General features: G+C 46.0%; 2 protein-coding genes across 7 annotated transcripts in view; one reads left to right on the forward strand and one right to left on the reverse strand.

The window, feature by feature from the left end:
• The window catches only part of MIER1 (MIER1 transcriptional regulator), an 846,254-nt gene extending 832,571 nt beyond the window's left edge, over nt 1–13,683 (reverse strand). For 2 of the 6 annotated variants that reach the window (XM_069641949.1, XM_069641955.1), the window contains exon 1: nt 12,501–12,653. Coding sequence is in view for 1 of the 6 variants with exons in the window: in XM_069641952.1 (XP_069498053.1) it covers nt 12,501–12,509 (9 nt within the window). In the remaining 5 variants the exon portion in view is untranslated. Of the gene's footprint in view, nt 1–12,500; nt 12,654–13,270; nt 13,299–13,585 lie in introns of those variants that run through there. The other 4 variants (XM_069641951.1, XM_069641950.1, XM_069641954.1 and 1 more) reach the window with 4 other exon arrangements.
• Nucleotides 13,684–13,843: 160 nt separating this feature from the next.
• DNAI4 (dynein axonemal intermediate chain 4) overlaps nt 13,844–21,585 on the forward strand; it is a 779,679-nt gene continuing 771,937 nt past the window's right edge. The window contains exon 1 of the mRNA XM_069641948.1: nt 13,844–14,036. Within this exon, the coding sequence (XP_069498049.1) occupies nt 13,975–14,036 (62 nt within the window). The 5' untranslated portion in view covers nt 13,844–13,974. The remainder of the gene's footprint in view (nt 14,037–21,585) is intronic.

Genomic DNA, 21,585 nt, shown 5'->3' on the forward strand with positions numbered 1-21,585 from the left:
CAGTACATATGCATAACAGAGTGCTTTTCAGAGATAACAGTACAAGGTGGGATACAGAGGAGGGGTACAGCTGTACCAGGTGGCAGGGAAGATAAGGGCCGGTGGCGCCTAGCGAGTCCGGTGGCACCAGGAGGGGGGGGGGGGATGTGATGGCCTAGGTGTTGAGGCAGAGTGATTCCTTGAAGATGCAGGTCCTTTCTGAATCGTAGGAGCATGGGGGTGAGTCTGATGCTGACAAGAGGCGGTTCCATAGTCTTGGGGCATAGGCAGAGAAGGCTTGTTTTCTGCTAAAGTATGGCATCCCTGATTCCGAGGTTAACAGAGCCAAGGTTGTCCGAGGATGTAAGAGGTAATCGCTTCCGCATGTGCAGAATGCACCTGGTCTGAAATGTATTCATCCACCAAGTTCACTAAAAAGGGTCACCAAAGACTACCTCGTAAGTTACTTCCCAATTCTGTTCCGACTCTCTTCACACGCATTCAGCCAAGTACAAACTACCAATACTTATTGTATCTATATTTCTCCCGCTATCCCTATATCAGTGACAATTGACTCCAAAATGTATTTTATGTAAAATAATGGTTGTCCTATTGTTCTTGGGAATTGCCAAATTATTTTATTTGTTTATTTTGCCAGAGGCTCATATGCTTGACTTTAGATAGCAAAAGGAATACAAATCACACCCTCCCGGTTAGGCTGTTATTGTGATAAATTCTCAGATTGTTAAGGTTCATTCATTTCAACATTTTTAATTACTCAGACACAGCAAATGGAAGTACAGCCGTATTATTTGGAAGAGAAGACAGACTTCTACTTACTCTCCGGTGAGCCTTGACCAGATGTTTAATTATTCTGTATTTAATGATTCCATCCCTCCACATGTTCCTCCATAGGCATTTCTGTTTCTCCATTTGTCTCTCAATTTCTCAGATTTTTGATACTATAATATCTACCTACCTTTCAAACTCTTGCACTACAAATGGTTATATGCATATTTCTACCTATAAATCTTCCGTTCGCTTCCCCCCCCCCTCCAGGATATGTTTGTCTCTCTTCTTCGCTCCTTCCCTCTCCATGGATCGATTAGTCTGAATCCATCTTGCAGCATTTTGTTTTTACTCTCGCCAATTCAGACAATGGTTTGTTCGGTCCTGATCTTTTTACCATCTCCGTTTGACTATTAATCTATGCTCTATGTATTTATCTGTATTTTACATTATAACTCCCCCTATGATCGCTTATAATTTCTCCATCAATTTATTAATCAGTCTTACTCTCCCTTCTCTCCAGCTAACTCTTTAGCTACCCTTTTCTCTGTTATCTCTGTAGCTGTCAAAATCTTTTAAAATCTGTTTCTCCCTCCTTCTCTATGCACATCTATATATTAAAGTCTACCTAGATGAATATTTCTCTTTAGGTCAATACTCTATCCCAATTTATTTTCTGTTCACAATTTCAATAACCATTTCCCTCATGTCCCTATCGGTCTTACCTTCTCCAAGTATAATCCTGTCTCATCTGTTTCTAGTAGTCTTACTATCTTATATATTTGAAACTCTAATTAAGTACATTATCTTGATAAAATTGATCTTGTTCTTATTCTGTCGCTACTTCTGTATTCATCTCCTCTTTCCATCTTCATTTGCTCTCCTTACGTCTGGTCTCTCCATTTCCTTTACATACCACTCATCTCTCCCTTTCACCATCATACTTACGCTATTGGTCTTTGTTAAATTCTCACATTCTTCCGATCTCCTACTCTTTGTCTACTACACCCATTATACAGAATTCTTATTTCTTTTTCTATCCCACTCAGCATGTCGCATAATCCGATTAAAGGACTCAAAATCTCCATATTAACACTCATTTTTGTAGAAGGATCCCTTTATCACTTTCTATTTTTCAAATGTTATATAAAACTCCTCTGTATATATTGCTCTCTACCATACACGTTTACTTTCTTCTATTTTCTCTTCCCACTTTTTGTGCATCTTTTTTTTATATAACCCTACGGTGTCTGCCTCCCTCTGTGTCTTTATTTCACACAAAGTTTCTATCACCGCTCCTTCTAGCTCTCCCTCATTCTCGGCCTCTATTTCTCTTGAACTTCTTATCACACTTTCTAGCCCTATATTGCTCTTTTCTTTTTCTAGCCCCAGCTTTCTCCCTGCTTCTAGCTTACCCAGTTTCTATACATTTATAGCCATCTGTATCAGTTTATTGTCCTTACTAAATCATGCCCATGGATTTATAGAGTTTCCAATAAAATCACATAAGAAAATGTTTTTAAAAAACCAGTGCACTGTATCCAAGCCTTCTTCCTCTCCTACCGCCATGAAACACTAGAGCACCGTTAACCCCTGCTGCCAACTCAATATTTTGTCTGTTTCTCACATCTGTCAAATCGAGACTTTTAATCACAAAAGTTACTAAATAATGAACGGAACAAATACTATTTATATTGAAATATATCTTGTGTCATTGGGCGATTATTTGTGTCTGCAATTCACTTTTGGCATTAAGACAAAAGTCTATAATGTCCATATATTTTACGGTTTATTTGGAAAAGCCTGCTAGTAAAATGTTATGCAGTGAAAACTAGTATAAACAAAGATTTTAAACCAATTTAAACCAATGCCGACCTTGTGGCGTGGCTTCGGCAAACTGTGCGCTCCCTCGATTGTGGCCCTGAGATTTTCGAATCACATTTCAACGTTAACATTTTTTCAGAAAGGGACCACAAAGAAAGGCTAATTTGTTCAAAGTAGACTCGGACAGAAATAACGTAGCAGCTCACACTTGCGCGAGAGCAGACGCCACCACATCGGGAAGCAAGCAGCGTACTGCGATTTCATAGGAGGACAAAGGACATTTTTTCTATGCTCTGCACCAATGTTGTGACCAGGGGCGTAGCATGGCTTTCGGGGCTGATGTCGCAGAGGGGTGCAGGGTATGATTTATTGTTGCCAGGGTACTTGAACTTAGGACAACGGATCAACTGATTAGGTCACCACAAGACACTTGTTGCAGATTTGAATGTCTCTAGATATATGGAACGATGCGTTGAAAGAAAAATACAATGGATCGATATATGGCCAAAAATAGATGTTGCGTTGATCGGTTATATAAAACTCCTGAGAAAACTGCTACTTTAATGTTGCTGTGGGCTCTTAAAAATACAGGTACAAGGAACCAGGTAATTTATCCGATTTGTATCAATGTATTCACTTTCTTAACAAATAGGGCAAATGAACAAAAATGCATTTATATATGCGATTTATATACGAAAGGCTGTACAAAAAGGGAGAGACAGCCCCGCACATCAATGAGCCAGCTTGCTTGCACCTGCAGTCATCAGGCCGAGCTGTGTTGCGGGTCGCCTGCGCACCTTCTCTATCTCCATGCTGGATCTGGTGCCCGCTGTGTATCTGGCGTGAGTCTGCTCTGCGAGTACCCTGCAGTCCCTTGAAAACTCATCGCCAATGAAGCAATGCACCGGTAGGGAAATGGCATATGCTTTGTTGAAGGTACCCCACAGATCTCCCTTCTGGTTTCTCAAACGCTGTTGAGGACCCCTAGAAATTCTACAGGTGACATCACTTACAGAACACTCTACATGAGCATCTAGAACTATATACGTAGGATTGCGGAGTAAAAGTAGTATGAAAGTCTGCTACTAAATATATATCACACAACGCTTTCCAATGCAGCTAACACAAATGTTGACAATTACAACAATGTCTGAACAGCACAATCGATGGAGGTAATCCCTGGGCCCATTGAACTCTACATGGACACTTCAAACAAAGTTCACGGGCATTGGCCCGAATAACAAACACCTTCCCACCCACTAACAAGCAACTCTACTTCTTTCCACGCAACAATTTACATCAGTCTGCAAATACAAAGCAGCAGCCATTCCTCTTGAACAGTACCCAAACTCACAACGACGACTTTGGCCAACATCTGCCCACTAGAACACCAGAAAACGTGTGCCTCTTTAGCAAACAGAGCATAAGTCCTCTATCGAAACACAAACCATGGGTGCCCTAACCCCACTCACATAGAACCATACCAGCAAACATAGTGGGTACTTCGGTATGCAGGAATAAACACCTCATGTTTAGCATTTTCCCCTTCCCTCTAATTCCACAAACTTCTTTGCAGAACGGAGGGCCAAGCAGCCATTAAAAGACAAATGTTGCACTATACACGACCCAGTTAAATTAAATCACAAAGATTTAAATTCTACAAATGCATGTCTGCTTCTGTCCAGAGAGCATCTGGGGCAGCAAAAGATACACACAGGTCACAGGAGCCATAACGCAACTACATTTCTTCGACCTCAAAATCATTATGGCAACGCCCCCACCCCTAGCTACTTTCCATGTTCATATTAAACACACATTACCCACGATGAGAAAATTGTAACAGATTCCGCAGTAAAGAATGTGTATAATGTTGAATAGAAAAATAAAAAGGTAGGAGTTGTAGTAATTTTCTAATACATGTTTACCCCATAGTCATCACTACTATCCCTCACAAATTGTTTAGGGTCTCAAACATTGGGTAGACTTTCGAATGAAACCCTTCAGTTGCAGGCCAAATAGGCTATTTACTGAAGGTCCACAAGTGGACTGTGAGGGCCTTTAATCATAGGTCTCCTTTTCAAAGCTAATTCAGTAAGCATTTGGTGGGTCAAAATATATGTTCAAAAGCAAACTTTCTTGACAAGCGGCCTAGATCTTTAAGAGATAAGGTTGTCATTCCCATACAAAATGTATACTCTGAGCTAAAACATAAAAAAATACCCAATCATTGCACTTCACATACATTTCTTAAATATGAAAAAAAATGTGGGAGTCCCTGAAGAATTCTTTCACACAATTAAATTAGGAGAGAAGGTTTACTTAAGATTAGGGGTTTAGCCCACCGGTCAGATCAGGATACAGCAAATAGCTGGACTTTATGTGCATCATTCCCCAAGGCATCTACATTCTACATTCCACATTCTGAAAACCTCCCATCCACAATTCGAGATTCCATATTCCAAAGCCAAAGCTTTGTATCTATGAATCTAACAGAAGGTAATGAAAGATGATACACGGCACAATGCTAAAATTAAATACTACAATGAAATACTACACACACCCCTTCTTTACAAAAATAACCCAATGACACACTACAGTCCCTCAACTGAGAATGAACATGCCAATTAACCTGTTTGATGGAATGGTTCCCACTCAGGAGAGTCTACAACCATGTTATTTCTCACTGTACATTAACAGGAGAGGAATCCATTTGTAGATCAGCCAGGTCCCATCCAAGGTCAGTTCAGCGCCAATGCTACGCAATTCTCCTCGGAGCAAGCGTTATAAACACAGTGCCAGGCTCCAGTGTCTGTCTTGCTGGGCATCAGTGAGGTGAAGCTATGCCTTTCTAAGAACAGTGAGCAAGTGATCCACATCTACATTATTCTTAGTAATGAAGGGTTAATGCCAAGTTTTTCATAATACGAGAGCCCCTTGACTGAATAAAAATGTCCAAATAACTTGTTACAAGGGATGGTCCCAACTCAGGAGGGTCTACAATCATGTGCTCTGGGCCCTAGAAAAGACAGCTTCACCTCACTGATGATACCCAACAAGGCCCAAACACATTAACTGGGTTACTGTTGATAGTCTTCTTCATAGGACAACCAATTAATGGACTGTCCTGGTGGGCGGGAGCAGACTGATAAACAAAATAGACATGTCTAATCTGAAAAAGATGCAGCGATCAAAAACGTGGTTGCAGACCGTCCGGGGTGGGAATCATCCCAGAAAAAGGGTATTTGCACATGTTAGTTCTCAGTAGAGGTGTTCGCACAATTGTATAAATGTGGGATAAAGAAACTCATCAAAAGTGAAACTCACCACCACTCAAAAAAATAAAGATCCATTATGCAGTCTTCCGAAAACGACCATACATTACTCTGAGGAACGAGCGTATATAACCAGTACATACTTAAACTTTATTTAACACTAGAAGGCTACACAAGTTTCGATTAAAATGGGAAAATACACTAACCTTGAGAGTCAACAAACCCACCCCATCCCCCACCCACCTTTTACACTCGTCTACTGCTCAAGTGCACTGATGGTGCTCAGTGGAACATGAAGCAAACATTGTAAATAAATAAATAAATAAATATAGCGATTTCAAGAAACTACCAGGCAAAACGGAACTGAAATGCAATTAGGCTGGTGAAATGAGCTTATGTGTTTTGGTCTTGAGGGACATATCTACACGCAGAATGTAGTTTCATCATTTGGTAATGCACATTATTCTTTATGATAACGTGCGTTTTGTTTACTAAAAAATTAAGCATATTTTTTTAAATCATCAACATGTTCCAAAAATGCGCCGGCCTAGTTCAAAGTACACACGGAAACATTTGAACTCAGTTAAAGCAGATGGTTGTTAGGCCGTAGTGGCCTCTGAAGTAACGGACTGCACACCAGCTAACGTGAACACGTCTTTCTTTATTGAATTACAAAGTGCAACTAACTTTCTCTCCCAATCTCCTCCCCCTATCGTCACGGGTCACGTGACCTCCCCCAGTCTCTGTCTTAAAGGGACAGAGAGCCGTGACAACACCCCCGGGCAAATGTCCGTACGCACTCTTAACATTCGTCAAGTAGTCGTGGAGGCCTCCTGACGTTCCTCTGTGGTCGCCGGGCAGGCTCCGTCATTGTGTGTCCATCTGGTGCGTCACACGGTTCCTCTTGCTGCTAATGTGGTGGTTCTAGCAGAATACACGGCTCGTCTTGTGACTGGGGTCCTCTGGCTCCCGAGTTGGTGATCCTTCCTCTGCCGGCATGTTTAAACTGCGAGCTATTTATAGTTACTTCTTTCCCAGCATTGGAGGCGGTAACCATTGTCCCCTTTACCGCTCTGACCTGAAGGGGTGCTGGTGCAAATTGGGGACCAGTTTTCCTCTGCATGGGCTGTTGGACCCATACTTCTTCCCCTATCTGGAACTCCTTCGGGTGAGCTCCTCTGCGCTCATCCGTCACTAGTCTCGTCTTCTGCTTTCTCTCTGCGTCTCTCTTTAGAACTTCTGGGTCTGCTGCGGGCTAGTTTCCAGAGTTGCTGACTATCCTCGTGCGGACGTGGTACCTCATCAGCTCTGCTGGTGTTCTGTTCGTAACCTTGTGGGCTGTACTGAGATAGTCTCTTAGCATTCGGTATAGTGCCTGGTGTGGGTTTAAGCCTTCCACCCGCGCTCTTTGTAGGACTTTTTTTTATGGACGCCATAAATCTTTCTGCCATGCCATGGCCTGGGGCCATTGTGGTGTTATTTTTTTATGTTTGAACCCGATGTGTTTTGCAAATATTCCAAATTCGTGGCCACAGAAGGGTGGACCATTTCTGATTTGATAACCTCGGGAATCCGCCATTCACTGATGACTTCATCAAATATGGCGGCCACCTGGGCGAACGCCGTGGATTTCGCTTTCTTGACAATGGGGAATCTGGAGTGTTTGTCTATGAAGAGGAGTAAGTAGTCACCTGATTCAAGTGGTCCGTAAAAGTCGACAGCGACCCTTTCCCACGGATGGTCTGGAATTTGGGTTGGTCGCAGCGGGACTGGGGGGGGGGGGGGGGGGGGGGGTTCAGCTCTGGCTGTGCATTGACAAGGTACACAGTTTTTCACCCACCGGTCCACCATAGCGTCCAGGAACAGGAACCATACATAACACCTCAATTGTCTCTTGGTGTTGTCTGCTCCTCGATGTCCTTCGTGGGCTGTTTTGATGACTTCGGAGCGGAGAGTCGCTGGGATGACTAATCGGTATCCACGCAGGAGGATGGATTTGTCTTGTACAGCCAATTCTGTGTGTACCTTGGCTAACCTTTCAAGTTCATCCCTGCATACCCCTGGATGACGGAGTATTGCACGAAGTCCTTCCACTCGTTTTCAGTTCGGATGTTGGCCAGAGCCATCGACGGGTCTGCCGCCAAGGCTAACGCTACGGTCTATACAGAGATTGCCGGTGGTAGGGCGTTGGCTGTAAGATAGTTAATGTATCCAGTGTCTCCTTGTCTCAGAAACAGGCTTGCCCACTGGGTGTCTTGACAGGTAATCTGCTAGATTGTTTTCCCCCTAGCTGATGAATGATTTGGAAGTCGTATTCTTGAAGCCCGATGCCCCATCGCCCTATCCTTGGGGGCATTTTCGTCCTGGGGTTTCCAAAGAGTGACGGCAAGGCCTGGTGGTCCGTGATGAGGGTGAACCTCTTTCCAATGACGAAATTGTGGAAGTGTTCACACGCCCATGCTGCTGCAAGGCTTTCTTTTTCAGCCTGTGAGTATGCGGATTCCGGAGGGGCCAGTGCCTTACTGGCCTAGGCAACAATGTGTCTCGGAAGGGCATCTGTGCCACTAGTAGGGGCCAAGATGGCTCCAAGTCCCACCGGGCTGGCGTCTACCACAATTTTTGTATGCCATTCAGGGTCAAAGTAAGTGAGCCTCCTGGCTTCTGCTAGCGCTTGCTTGATGGAGTCAAAGGCTGCTTGGCACAGTAGCCTGCCATGCCCAGAAATGATCCAACATCTGCCGCTTGGCAGGGTTCTTGCAGGTTGAAGATGGTCGAGACTTTATCATGGTCTGGGGGGTCATTTATTCCGCTGAGAATATGTGTCCGAAAAATTTGAGTTTAGATTTACTAAATCTGCATTTTTCTATGTTAAGTGTAAGACTTGCCTCTTGGATAGCATTGCATGTTGCTCTTAGAGCGATGTCATGTTCGTCCTTAGATCTTCCGAATACGAGGCCATCACTGTAGTTAAGTGTTCCTTTTATTGGTCGGATGATTTGTCGTATCGCCTCATGAAATATCTCTACTGCCGACATGCAGGCGTTTGTAGCGAAAGAGTCCATCGTGGGTGGCAAAGGTGGTGATGACCCTGGACTCAGGGTGAAGCTCCATTTGATGGTAGCCCTGGTTTAAGTCAAGCTTTGAAAAGAGGACAGCTTTGTTGAGCTGTACGATCATGTCCTCTATTCTTGGGCCAGGATGTCTCCCTCTCTGAATCGCGGTGTTGGCCATTCTCATATCAACACAGAGTCTTAGGTGACCACCCTCCTTTGGGACGATGACTAGAGGTGAGACTCATGGGGTTGGTTGGGCCTGTGGCCAGCTCGATGATGTTCTTTAGTAGTTGGTTGAGCATTCGACACAGCTGACTGGAGATGGAAGCCAACTCTGCGTGGGTGTTGAGGAACAGGACACACAGACAAGTCAATGTGCACTTTGACTGGTGGGCCTTCATTTTTCCTAGCCCAGCGCATAGGAGTGGGAATTCAGTCAAGATTGTTTTGTTTGTGATGATGGAAGGAATTGATGCGTTTACTTGCATGGAACAGATGTGATCCCTTGGTTCAGGTAGGGGAGCCAAGGAGAGGATAGTGTCATCTTCCTGTATGTGAATGTCTATCAGTCCCAGATCTGAGGCCGAGGAGGCGCCTCCCTTTCGTCAGGCTTCTAATCACGTAGATGGTAGATGTCGTGGCACGGCTCTGATGGATGAGGCAACGTCTGAAGGACCCTACGGAGTGTAGTGGGGTATCAGCGCCCTATTGGAAGATCTTGGATGTTGCCTGTGTTAGTTTTGGTTTGTCTTAGGAACTCTCTCATCCATTATGTTTACAGTGGCTCCTGAGTCAATAAGGAAACGAAGCAGTGTCCCGCGGTGCTTCACCAACTTTTGTGTCATCCATAATGAGGTTGACGAAGTCCTCTGACGCGAATGGGTCATATTGAGCATTCATGTAGTCATAGCCATATGGTACTGTGGTGTACTATTCTTGGCGCGGGGGAGGCCCATCGTATTCATCGTGGATGTGTGGGATGGGGTCTTGCTCCTCATGTTCTTGTGGTGTTTGTTCTGGGTAGAGTTCCTCAACTACTCACATATCTTCGAGGTCCTTGCTGGTGTGGTCGCATCTGGTAGGGCTGCGTTTGTGGTGGCCTCTGTATGACCTGTACTGGGGCATCGTGGTGTGCGGAACGGCCTGCCTTCCCGGCAGACTGACTGAAAGTGTCCTTCCCTTCCACAGTTGCCACACTTTTGGGTGAGGGTCGGGCATGTACCTGCATGTGGTAGCAGTGATGTTGCATCCACGGTGTCCGTCGACTGTTGGCCGGGGCCGTTGGTGTGAATCGCCGCTATGACCTTGGTTTTTTCTGGTTTCGTGGACGCAGAGCCAGACATGTGTGTTGCCAGTCTTTCAACTCTTTCGAGGATTCTGGCCATTTCACTGACCTCCTCAATGGCCAAGGGTTTTTTTAAGCAATTGTTTTTTGCGTGTCGGAGAGATACATCCTTCAATCACACGTAGACAGATGGCTTCCTAGAGCGAGTATGCATGGAATTGGCAGTGTGCCCCTTTGATCCGTAGCCTAGTGATGAATTCATGGACCGTTTCATCAACCCTCTGGGTGCATTGGTTAAAAATATATCTCCCATAATTTGTTGGGCTCTATGACCAGCCACTTGTCAAGGGCCGTGATTAGCGAGACGAAGTCGGGGTGTTCCACCGGTGGAATCGTTTTGACTTCTGTCCCAACTGTGTTGAGAAACATGCTGCGCAGCCTCAGCAAGGTTTCATTCCCTGCCGCAGCAACTAAGTTATTAAAATCCTCGAGCCATTCTGTCCAGCGTGGCCCTTTGTCAGCTTGTGGTGTGAGGAAGAAAGGTGGCGGCATTCGCCATGCTGTATTGTTGGACCTTGCCACAGGTGCTGGGAGTGCCCGGGTTTGTCCTCCCTGGTCAGGGGAGCTCATTGTGCTCGCAGGATAGGTGGGGCCCTTGTTCCCAGAATGTGGAGGGCGCCTGCCGCTTGCCGTGTCAGGGATAGGTTGCTGGGCTCAGTGGTATGTAGGTGTACGTTGAAACAGGTGAGGCACCACCCACCTGTGGATTGAAGCTGCTAATCATAGCCGCTGGCGGGTTGCCGCGCGGCTCCAGGAGGGTGTGGTCCAGTTTGCGCTTCTTTCTTCACACTCTTTTCCTGGTGTGCATTGCCACACCCGTCGGAATGGGCAGGGCTGCAGTGGCCGTAGCAGGAAGGAGGAGGTCAGGCCCGGGATCGTGTGTAGAGTTTGTGCGCCGGAGGAGGAGAGCACCACAACCCGGGATCGGGTATGGTGGCGGAGGCAATAGGGCCCGGGAGCCTGCGTCGTAAGGTTGCCGAATAATGAGGATTCCAGCATGACCTAGGATTAGGTCCGCTAACGGGAAAGCTGGGCTCAGGATCGGGTGTCCTTGCCTAGCGCATTGGGATCGCTGGCTTTGGAGGAGGATGCTGGTCGCCAGTTGTAAGGCCAGAGTGGCCTCTGAAGTAACGGACCGCACACCAGCTAACGTGAACACGTCTTTCTTAATTGAATTACAAAGCATAACTAACTTTCTCTCCCATCCCCTCTCGTCACGTGACCTCCTCTGTCCTAAAGAGACAGGGCGCTATGACAATGGTCTCTCCTTTGAGCAGTATTGGCAATGTGCAAGTGTATGAAAAATGCATTTCAAGTGTTAGTGTAGCTGTAGCATATTGAATCAACAAAATTTAACACGTATCTGCAGATTATTCCCGTATCGCCCGTGCTAGTGTTAGAGATGTTGATCCAAATTTATAGTGCGTATTTATAGGCGACCGCAAAAAGTACATGAAGTGGTATCCACGCCTGCCTAATTGATCACCCAAGTAAACACGATGAGTGAAAGAGAAACAAAAAGGAGTGGGCGCAGATGTCAGTGACCCCGGGCTAAGAGAAACGCTCAGCAGAAAATAGCAGGATAGAAAACCGTGCGCAGTTGAGAGCTTGAATCCTAACCCTGCAGAGAACCTACATTCGCCGCACTTAACATCAATGGAGAAAGCAGACGGTCTCTAATCTGCCGAGTATTGATGGCGGGTGAGAATTCGGATTTGACAGCCTGGCCAAGGAACAATACGAAGAAAGACGCCCCCCAGCCTCTCCCCCCAATTTCCAAGGAAAATTTATAAATGGAAACAAAGGCGCCGATTTTAGTGGAGCATTCGCACATACAAATATTTAAGGGGCTGCTGTGAGTAAAGGTGTGCTGTGCATCGACAGGTGTGCATCTTCCTTGGGATGCACGGCATACAGGCAATTCAAAATAAACTTAACATACGTAGATTCCAGGGAATCTGCTCATATAAAGCAGAGGCAAGTCGTCGCTACAAACCTGACGGACGTTACTGGGAGTGACATTGAGGGTTTATACAAATGCACACGCCCAATTAAAGACCACACTATATGCCAACACCCCCCACAAGCTGCACAGTAAAAGCAACAAGTTCACTGGCTGGCTGTATGTGCCAGTGTTATAACACCGGAAGGGAGGATCCCCATAGTCTCCCGAACGCTGCAATGACAGCCCCTGTGCGCGAACTCTGCTCAATGTTTCAATGCGGCTTGCCAACTTACCTCCGCCATGTCTTCCGTACGGAGGGGGTCACATCTCGGGTCACCCGTAAAGCCCGGATGTGGAGGAACTGCACAACAAAAACAGCATGAGGAACTGCGAAAGCGGGAACCAGGCCCAAGCTACCGGGGGGCGCGTCCCAGCCAATGGGAGCTTGGCATGAGCAAAGTAAGCCGAGGCACATCCAATGGCATCGGTGCAATCACACAGCATGCTACGATCCAACCAATGCCAGCCTTGAATTTGAGCCGAAAATAAACGACGGACCAATAGAAATAGGGACATCGAATATCCAATCAAAAGGGGAACGGAATATTCTAGCGGGTGAAACGTTTTTTTTAGGCACCGTTTATTTACCCCTACAGTATGCTTGTCGCTATGCGCGATTGAATTGGGCAAAAATGTCAGCTATAAGAGTACAGCGCCTGGAAGCATGAGAAGTCAGACATGAAGCATATTAAAAACGTGGTATTATGAAATGACAGTACATAAGAGTACGGGTATCTGTTGTTCTAACTACACTTGAGGAAACAAGATTTCTGGTACAACCGTCACGAGAACACCGTTCGAAAATCAGCAATTTCAACTACAGATGTTTGACAATGGCCGAGACGGAAGCCAGAGGTTGTAGAACACGCCCTGAAATTGATCGCTGTCGGCCAGTAGTCTAACGGATTAATACAAAAATCCTTCTTCAGATACAGCTGAATTTCAAGATGTCAATAGCTTGATTATTAGAACCCCTGCGATGGAATACCGCACAGATACTCACAAAGACCCTGGCAGCTTCCAACACTGATGAGCAATATTAACAGTGGGAGTAATGAAGCCACCAAGGGAAAAGACGGACAAGTGGCCGATGGTCAGTAAACAAACTGGCCATGATGCAGCTGGAGAGTTTCCAATTCTGAACAACAAAACATTTAGTGAGAAAACAGAAAATAAACTTTAAGCACAAATATCACCTTACCTTGTATCTTCCGTTCGTTTGCCTGCAAACTGTATTTTCTATTAGAATTGTGTAAATCGGTGCACACAATCACTTTGTTTTTAAACATTTTAACAACAGTTCACAAATCATACTTACTGAGAAGAATAGAAGCAAAAATAAATGATAAACTGCATTCTTTGAAATAAATATAGACCTCTTGACTGCATAATTCAACCAAACGAAAGCGGTGTCTTCCCGTCTCAAAATGGACGCGGAGTACACAGGCTTAAGACAGTCGGCTTGCCGGGATATTTTCTTTCACTTTTTGCACTAGAAGCTCCAGATAGCGCACGCCCATCCTGGCAGCCAATCCCGCAGAGCCTCCTTAATAGAGATCTAGACGCTGGCGTTGCCATGGAGACGATAAACAACTATCTGCTGGGATATGTACAGAGTGGTGGAGTACTGGCAAGGAAGAAGACGGGACTGCAGTTGCACGTGTTATTTATTTACGTTTTTATTTTACCGCAGTGTTTAATCGAATCATGTCCGGCGGCCCATCAACCATGCCGATGAAAGGCAAGAGACCAAGTATTTTGGTGACAGTGTAAGTGAACTGAATTTGTCCAATGTGTTTTGTTACATAAAAAATACAAACGTATTACTCCCGGGGAAGGGGAGGGGACTGTGTGCGTTTTTTTTAACTAGACGAATGCTCCACAGCGACGAAGGAAATTGTCCCACAAACAATGTCGCTCTAGTCACAGTATAAAGTAACATATTGTCGCCGTTTTACCAGCAAGTTACATTGTTTCATGTTTATAGTTTGGCTTGAGTGTAGCTGATCGACCACGCACAACACAATGCCACTATGTAACAATGATGGTTGTCAGCATTTCCACTGCAATTTATATTTTTAAAATGACGTTGCAATTGTTGCATAAGCAATGTTATTTTTAAATGTACACAGCGCACAAAGCAGCCCTTAGGCATCGCAGCGCTATTACAAGGACGTTTTCTTAATTGCAGAGGAATGACAATAATAGCCCGTCCGAGGTTCGTGAGCTTACAGGGGAACCTGGTACCGACAAGTACATGTGCATAAGTTACTGGTTACAGAGAGATAAGCTAACATAGCGGTGTAGGTGGTTCAACGGGATACAGGTGAACCAGCTACTCCTAATAAAGTATGATATTGCATCCTCCAGTAAGGATGCTAGGTGTTAGTGTGTGGTTTAGGCGAACGGCTTCGTTTTCAGGGCTTTGTGGAAGGCAGTATGAGAGGGTTCATTCCTAAGTGTGGGCGTTCCATTGTCTAGTGGCGATGAAGGGGAAGCTGGCACCTCCAGCCTTAGCGCGCGTAACCTTGGTGGTGTAGAGTTGGTTGGAGTAGTGTGATCTAGTGGGCCTGGAGGAGCCTGCTCTGACTAGTTTCTCTAACAGATATGATGGGGCTAGGTGAGTAAGGCACTTATGAGTGATGGCCAGTGTCTTGAAGAGGATGCGTTCTTTGAAGGGGAGCCAGTGTGCAGAGCATACCCTTTTGGGTATGTTGACGCCGCGCATAGAGTGTTATTTTGAACTATTTGAAGTTTGTTTACGTTTTTTACTGATGTGCCCGCTAAAAGGATGTTGCAGTAGTCTAGTTTTGAACCTATAGTGGCTCTGGGAATGGAGAGACAGTTCTGGGTAGATAGGAAGAGTTTGACCGCATTGATCGACTTAGTTGAGTATGCGGCTGAGAAATCGATCGCATTTACTTCGCGTGACATGGAGAGTGTGGAATCAAGGTAGACACCAAGTGACTTAACAGAGTCTGAAACAGGAATCTGTGTGTTGTCGATAGTGAAGGAGGTGTACTGAGTGTTGAGTTTATTGAGGGTTTCCTTGAGACAAACTAGAAGGATTTCGGTTTTGTCTCTGTTTAGGCAAAGCCAGTTGGCCGCCATCCAGGTCTGGATGGTGGAGTACGGTGTCTAATGCTTTAGAGTCTGTATCGTAGGTTCCAGAGAGGGGGAGGAGGACCGTGGTGTCGTCAGCATAGTTAGTGTAGGCAATGCCGATCGCGACCAGGATGTCAAAAAGTGGTTTGGTAACAATAGTATAGAGGGTGGGAGAGATACAAGAGCCCTGCGGGACTCTGCAGTGAATGGTGGTAGGCGCTGCGCAAGCCTGGTATGAGAGCACTCTCATGGCTCTCCGTTCGAGGAAGGAGGAGATCCAAGAGGTGGCTTTTTGGGAAAACTGAGCTGCTGTAGTGAGGTGTCTGCATATGGTCTTATGGTCCACTAAGTCAAATGCTGCAGATAGGTCGAGGAGTAGGAGTAGGGCTGTTTTCCCTTCATCAATAATTTCACATCGTTGGTTTTTTAAGTTCAGTAGGGCTGATTCAGTGCCATGACCCGGGCGGAAACCCGATTGACGCTTAACTAGAATGCAGTTAGTTTCTAAGAAGTGTTGGACCTGAATGTATGCTGCTTTGTTGAGAATTTTTAACAGGAATGGGACTGTGGTGATGGGACGGTAGTTGTTGGGGGAGGTTGGGTCCAGAGATGGGTTTTTTTAGGAGCGGGCGTACCCCAGCTTCTTTCAGGCATGGGGGACCATACCTGATGCGAAAGAGGCATTTATGAATGCAGTGAGGAATGGGGCTAGGGTGGTTGTGCAGTCTTTAATGATATTGGTCATACAGTTGCTAGCGTGGCATTATCTCGACGTCCCACTCTTCCTCGTCCCAGTACTTAATTACGAGTTGACACCCCACCTCCTGCGGGAACCCTTCTTTTATTATTGGCGGTTGATGATGTTTGCGGGAAAAAACAGGAAGAGCAAAGTCTTGGCAGGAAAAGTAGCCCAAACAAAACCCAACCAGCACACATCATTTAAATATTTATTTTTTTGTATTACTTGTGTGTAGCCACAAATAGGATTTTACAAGGGAGAAGGCCATAGTTCAGTGGGTATGATTAGAATCATATGATGCTCACTCAATTTTGCTCAGTTTTCACGTGGAGTCGACTTTCTCGAAAGCCGCGTTTAAAATCTTGAGTCCTGTGATTGTCCATCTGGTGTTTTCTCCAGAGATCAGGCGGGCCCACCATGCTTCTTCACGAAGATCACAGGTAGAGAACAGAGGTAGAAGATGGGCGCTCCTTGCTTGTAGCGTTACTGGGCACGACAACAGCAAGTGTCTGATGGATTCAATTTGATGGTTCTCTGGGCACAGTCTACATTCGTTGGAATTAGACTGCGATCTTCTTTCCAAGATTTCATGTGTCGGGAGAAGATTTAACCGTGCTCTCATAAAAGTTCCTCTTAGCTTTTTATCAGGAAATTTGGTGATGTACTCCAACAAGACGTTTTCTTACTGTCGGAGGAAGGTGGTACAGTGATTTGCTGCTTGCTGTGTTATCCTGAATAGTTGACCGATCATGGTCCTCCCTTTTCTGTTTTACTCTCAGCGGGTTAGATATCAAGACTTTTCTGTACATGCCATCGTCTAAAGCTGGGATTTTTTCTTTTCCACTCAGGTATTTAGCATGCAGCAGGTATCTTTAGAGATTTCATCGGTGATCAGTCTGTAGACTGGCGGACTGTCTGACATTAAGCTCTTTCTAAAGAGCTGCATACTCATGTGGTCTACCATTGCAGATAGTGAGAGCAGACCTAGTTCCTGACGGATTGATGCAATGTGTGTAGACTACGGTAGGTTGAGCACAGATCTCCAAAGGAAGCCTTCTAGCTTGGGCCATAGTGTAGAAGGGATGGCTGGGCTTGCGTCCATCCTGTAGGTGATGGCGGGAATTACTTTAGATTTATAGAATTGGATGGCAGGTAGCAGTGAAAATCTGACACATTTTCTGTCAATTGCTCGGGTTTGTGAGGATAGGTTACAGACTTTGTCCCAGAGAGCTAGTTGCATTTGGGCATCTACTTTTGAGCAGTCAATCGTTACTCCGATGTATTTGAAGTGGGACACTTGTTCAAGTTTGGACCTATCCACAAACCAGCTGGGTTTTGCGCTTTTCTTTGGCGCTTTCTCCAGAATCAGGATGTTGGTCTTGCCCTTATTTATTTCTAGATTGTTCTGGTCGATGTAATGGACCAGGTTGTTCAGCTGTCTTTGAAGTCCAACTGGCGTTTGGTCTAACAAGATAAGGTCGTCGGCATAGAGTAGTCGGGAGACTCCTGAATTCCCGAGTTTGGGGGGAAATGCTGGACCGTTGTTACAGTTTCTTGATAGTCACCCAGGAAAGCAACAAACAGGGCAGGAGCCAGGGGGCAACCCTGTTTTACTCCTCGATTTGAGGGGATTTCCACTGAGAGAAGACCTTGCCGAATGAGTCTTACTCTCATTTTTGTATCTGAATGCAAGATGGATGCAGGACACTTCCACGCTAAGAGTTTCCTCCACAGTTTCTCTCGATCTACCGATTGAAAGTCTGAGTAAGATCGACGAAGGCTAGGTACACTTTCGGGGCACTGTCCCTGATCTTACTCTTGATGATGTTTAGTAGCATTATATTGACGGAGGTGTTCACATTTTTTTGGAACCCCATTTGGAGGGGGTCCATACAGGGGCAAAGCTTATCCCAGGCTTGGAATCTTTCAGGAAGCAGGGTGGCGAAGCTCTTTCCGATAATGTCCAGCAGGGCTATCGGGCTGTAGTTGGTCGGGTTTTCTCTAACGCCCTTTTTGAAAATTGGTACAATCACCGCTTTGGTCCAAGATGGTGGGATTGATTTTGCGCCTTTGCGCTGGGTGAATATCTGACTGATTAGCGTTGCCCACTCCTCCGGGTAGTCTTTTAAGTCTATGTTCGTCAGGCCATCTGGTGCTCTAGACGATTTCAAATTCTTGATGGTTTTTAAGATGTCTTCTTTATCAGTAAGATCTTCCCATCGGGTGATGCTGGTTTTGTTCTAGATTTGCAGGACCGTCAGGTGATTTGAAAAGTGCTGTGAAGTAGGTTACCCATTCGGTTTCACTGACCGAGTTTGTGAGGGCCTCGTTAGTTTGTATCGCAGGCGATCGAATAAGAGACCAAAACTCTCTGGTTTTCTTGCTGCTCAGGATTTTGAGCATGCTTTCAGAGTCCTGCAGCTAAAGAGTCACACGGTAGCCCCTGAGCCATGCGTTGTAGTTTCTGGTCTCAGCAGCAAGAGCCTATCTTGTTTCCCACGTGTTGTGTTTCGTTACGGCCCTTTGGAGCTTTGTTAAATGTCGCCTTTTGACGATTAGTACTTTTTTATAGCCGTGTTTTGCCGGAAGGCCCGATTTAGGTCTTGTACTTTGGTCCACTCTATATTTGAGTAATAGAGGTTGGTAATTAACTGAGGATAGCGGCCCTCCCAGGACAGTTGGCGAAGCTTGTAGACTATACTTTCTGGTTAGATCAAGTATGTCTGAGGCCGAAAGTCTTAATCGTGTTTATTGCTGATTCAATTCAACGTTTAGGATTCAAGATGGATTTTGTGTGTGACAAGCGCTCCAGGTCACAGATAACGGGTTGTGGTCACTCGCTTTAGTTCTTTGAACTGCAAAGTTCGAGATTAGAGGTAGCATGGTGTGCGACACAAAGATATAGTCCAGAGTCGCAAACAAAGTGTCTCTTTCCCAGGTCAGGATGAGAGGCCCATTGTCAAGGATTATGGCAGCGTTGTGGAAGTTTCGTGAGTTCTCTCCACGTCACTCCACTCTCTTCAGCACCTGATCTTTGAGTGTTCAAGTCCCCACAGATGATTATATTTGATAACTGATAGTCCGCTAAGAGCTTGTCAGTCGTTTCTGCCACTGTAGTGCAAAATCTGTCATTCGTAGTTCTCTGGGGATTCCAGTACAGCGTCATAATAGCTAGTTGGATCGTTTCTGACTTCGAATATAGATCTTTGCAGTGTTCCCAGGTAAGGAGAACCACAAGGTGGACGTAAGCTTCTGATATTGTTTTTATGATATTGACGCCGGAGTCGGCTCAAACTGCCAGGAACAGACCAGATGAGGGTCAGCCAAGCAGACCTTTAGTGGCTGGGGAGATGATCACTGTGTAGCCGTCAAGGGCTGGCAGGTCCTCCAGCCATGTCTCTTGCAAACAAAGGATGTCGACGTCTCCAAGGTTTGTACCACCAGGTTGGGTGAGGTGGAAGTAACCTCTGGTGTTCCATGATCCCATTGTCAGGAAGGAATGGCTGACCTGGACGGTGGGTTTCACGGGTTTATCCCTACTCCTTGATGTTAGATTCTGAGGTTGCTATTTCCTGGGCTTAGTTTCCAGGACTTTTGGCAACCAAGACCAGAGGCCTTTACGCACGTTTGTGACATTGTCTTTAGTCGTTGAATCGGACCCCTGGGTGACAGTGCCGTGTGCACTCGTCTTGGAAGCCGTGGATCGCGTCGAACGTGGCACCACTTTGTCGTTGGGTGGGTGTTCAGGCTCGATCCCTGTTCTGGTCGGGGGGGTGGTGCGTCTGCTCTAGGACTGGGCCGCCTTGCATAGGCATTAGAGTGGTAACGATGGGCCAGATCGTTAGACTTGCGGTGGGACGAGGCAGACGTTTCGTCCCAAGAATCGACGGGGTACCTGCCCCATCTTAGGTTTTTGTACAGCTCTTCGGTTCTAGACGTGTAGCAGGAGTTTCTGTTCTCAGTCGTGCTTGTAGTCGAGACGCTAGATTGGTTTTGTTCTAGAGGTTTGATTTCAGTAAGCCGGAAACCCTTTTTTAGAAGATCTTTATACACTTCTGACGATAGGGACTGGACCACTGTCATGCCGCGGCAGGGTTGGCGGAAGTGGAATCGCTGGCGGTTCTGTCCGCCGTAGCATTCCGCTCCTCGTCTTCCGTTTACCGCTCTAGTCGTTGTACGCGTCCGTGACCCGGAAGTATAAAAATCCTCACTTCCGGGTCGCATACGCGTTGCAACGTTTCCGGGTTTCCTCCTGTGTTGCTGCCGCTCCATCTCCCGGTGATATTCTTGACTTTCTGCATTTAGTTTCGCTGTTTTCCACTCAGCTGTTTTCCACCCTGCCCAGTGCTTGGTCTCGTCCTTGTCTAGCCTTTTTCTCCTTATTTTCCTTGCCCTTCCTTTTCTCCTTGCTAATTTTTCCCCTTTTTTTCAAATTGAATCTACCGGTTGCCAGACCCCTGCCTGCCTACCGGACTGCCTGTGATTATCCCCGGTATCTACTTGATTCTACCTGTTGCCAGACCCCTGCCTGCCTACTGGACTGCCTGTGATTATCCCCGGTATCTACTTGATTCTACCTGTTGCCAGACCCCTGCCTGCCTACTGGACTGCCTGTGTTTATCCTTAGTATCTCATTGAACTTACCTGTTGCCAGACCTTTTGCCTGCCTACTGGACTGCCTGTGATTATCCCCTGAGTCCGTTGGATCTACCTTATTCCAGATTCGGTGCCTGCTCATCGGATTGCACTCTCTTCAGCTAACTCATCTTCTGGGATCCTCCACCTGCAATACTACGTCTAGGGGTTTTTTGTGCCTTCCGGCTTTTTTCCCCCTGTGAGGCGTTCTCGGTAGGATAACCCCCGTTGCCCCTATCTTAGTGGCACAGTGGCATCCTATCGAGGGCGTCCTTATCTTCACAAGAAAAAAGAGAAGCCTCCACGACATAAGGACGGAAGGATTAAGCAGAAAGAGGAAGGTGAGGAGTTGGGGGAAGGGGGAGAACTTGTCATCTCATCAGAAGAAGAAGACATAACCGACAATCGTGACAACCACACTTGCTCTGATGTGCGAGTAGGCCATGGCTATCCGTTCTCTGTGATAGGGTTCTATCAAGATGAAATCGTCGGTTGTCAAGGCTCTCAGTTTGCTTATTGTCGACAGGAGGTACAGGACAGTTATTCTGTTCAGAAAAAAGTGCTCCTTTGAGGTCAATGTTTGTTCTAGTTTAAAGGTTCTCGTGGCTATGGAGGACCGACCTGTGGGCGATTTTCATTTCTCGATGGGTTTAGCTCCTATCTGGGTCCTTGTGGTTCCAGAGGATCTTACGGCTGCAACCATCAGCTTGCTCAGGTACCACGGGCCCCTGTTCCTTTCTGGGTCTTCTCGTGTGCTAGATTGGCATCTGGATGGCACAACTGCCTGGGGTTTTGCGCTTCCCTGTGGGCGAGGTGTAACTGTGGTCATAGTTTGATCT

This window comes from Ambystoma mexicanum, chromosome 1q (genome assembly GCF_040938575.1).
Source record: "Ambystoma mexicanum isolate Mex_15411 chromosome 1q, UKY_AmexF1_1, whole genome shotgun sequence".
Lineage (NCBI taxonomy): Eukaryota > Metazoa > Chordata > Amphibia > Caudata > Ambystomatidae > Ambystoma > Ambystoma mexicanum.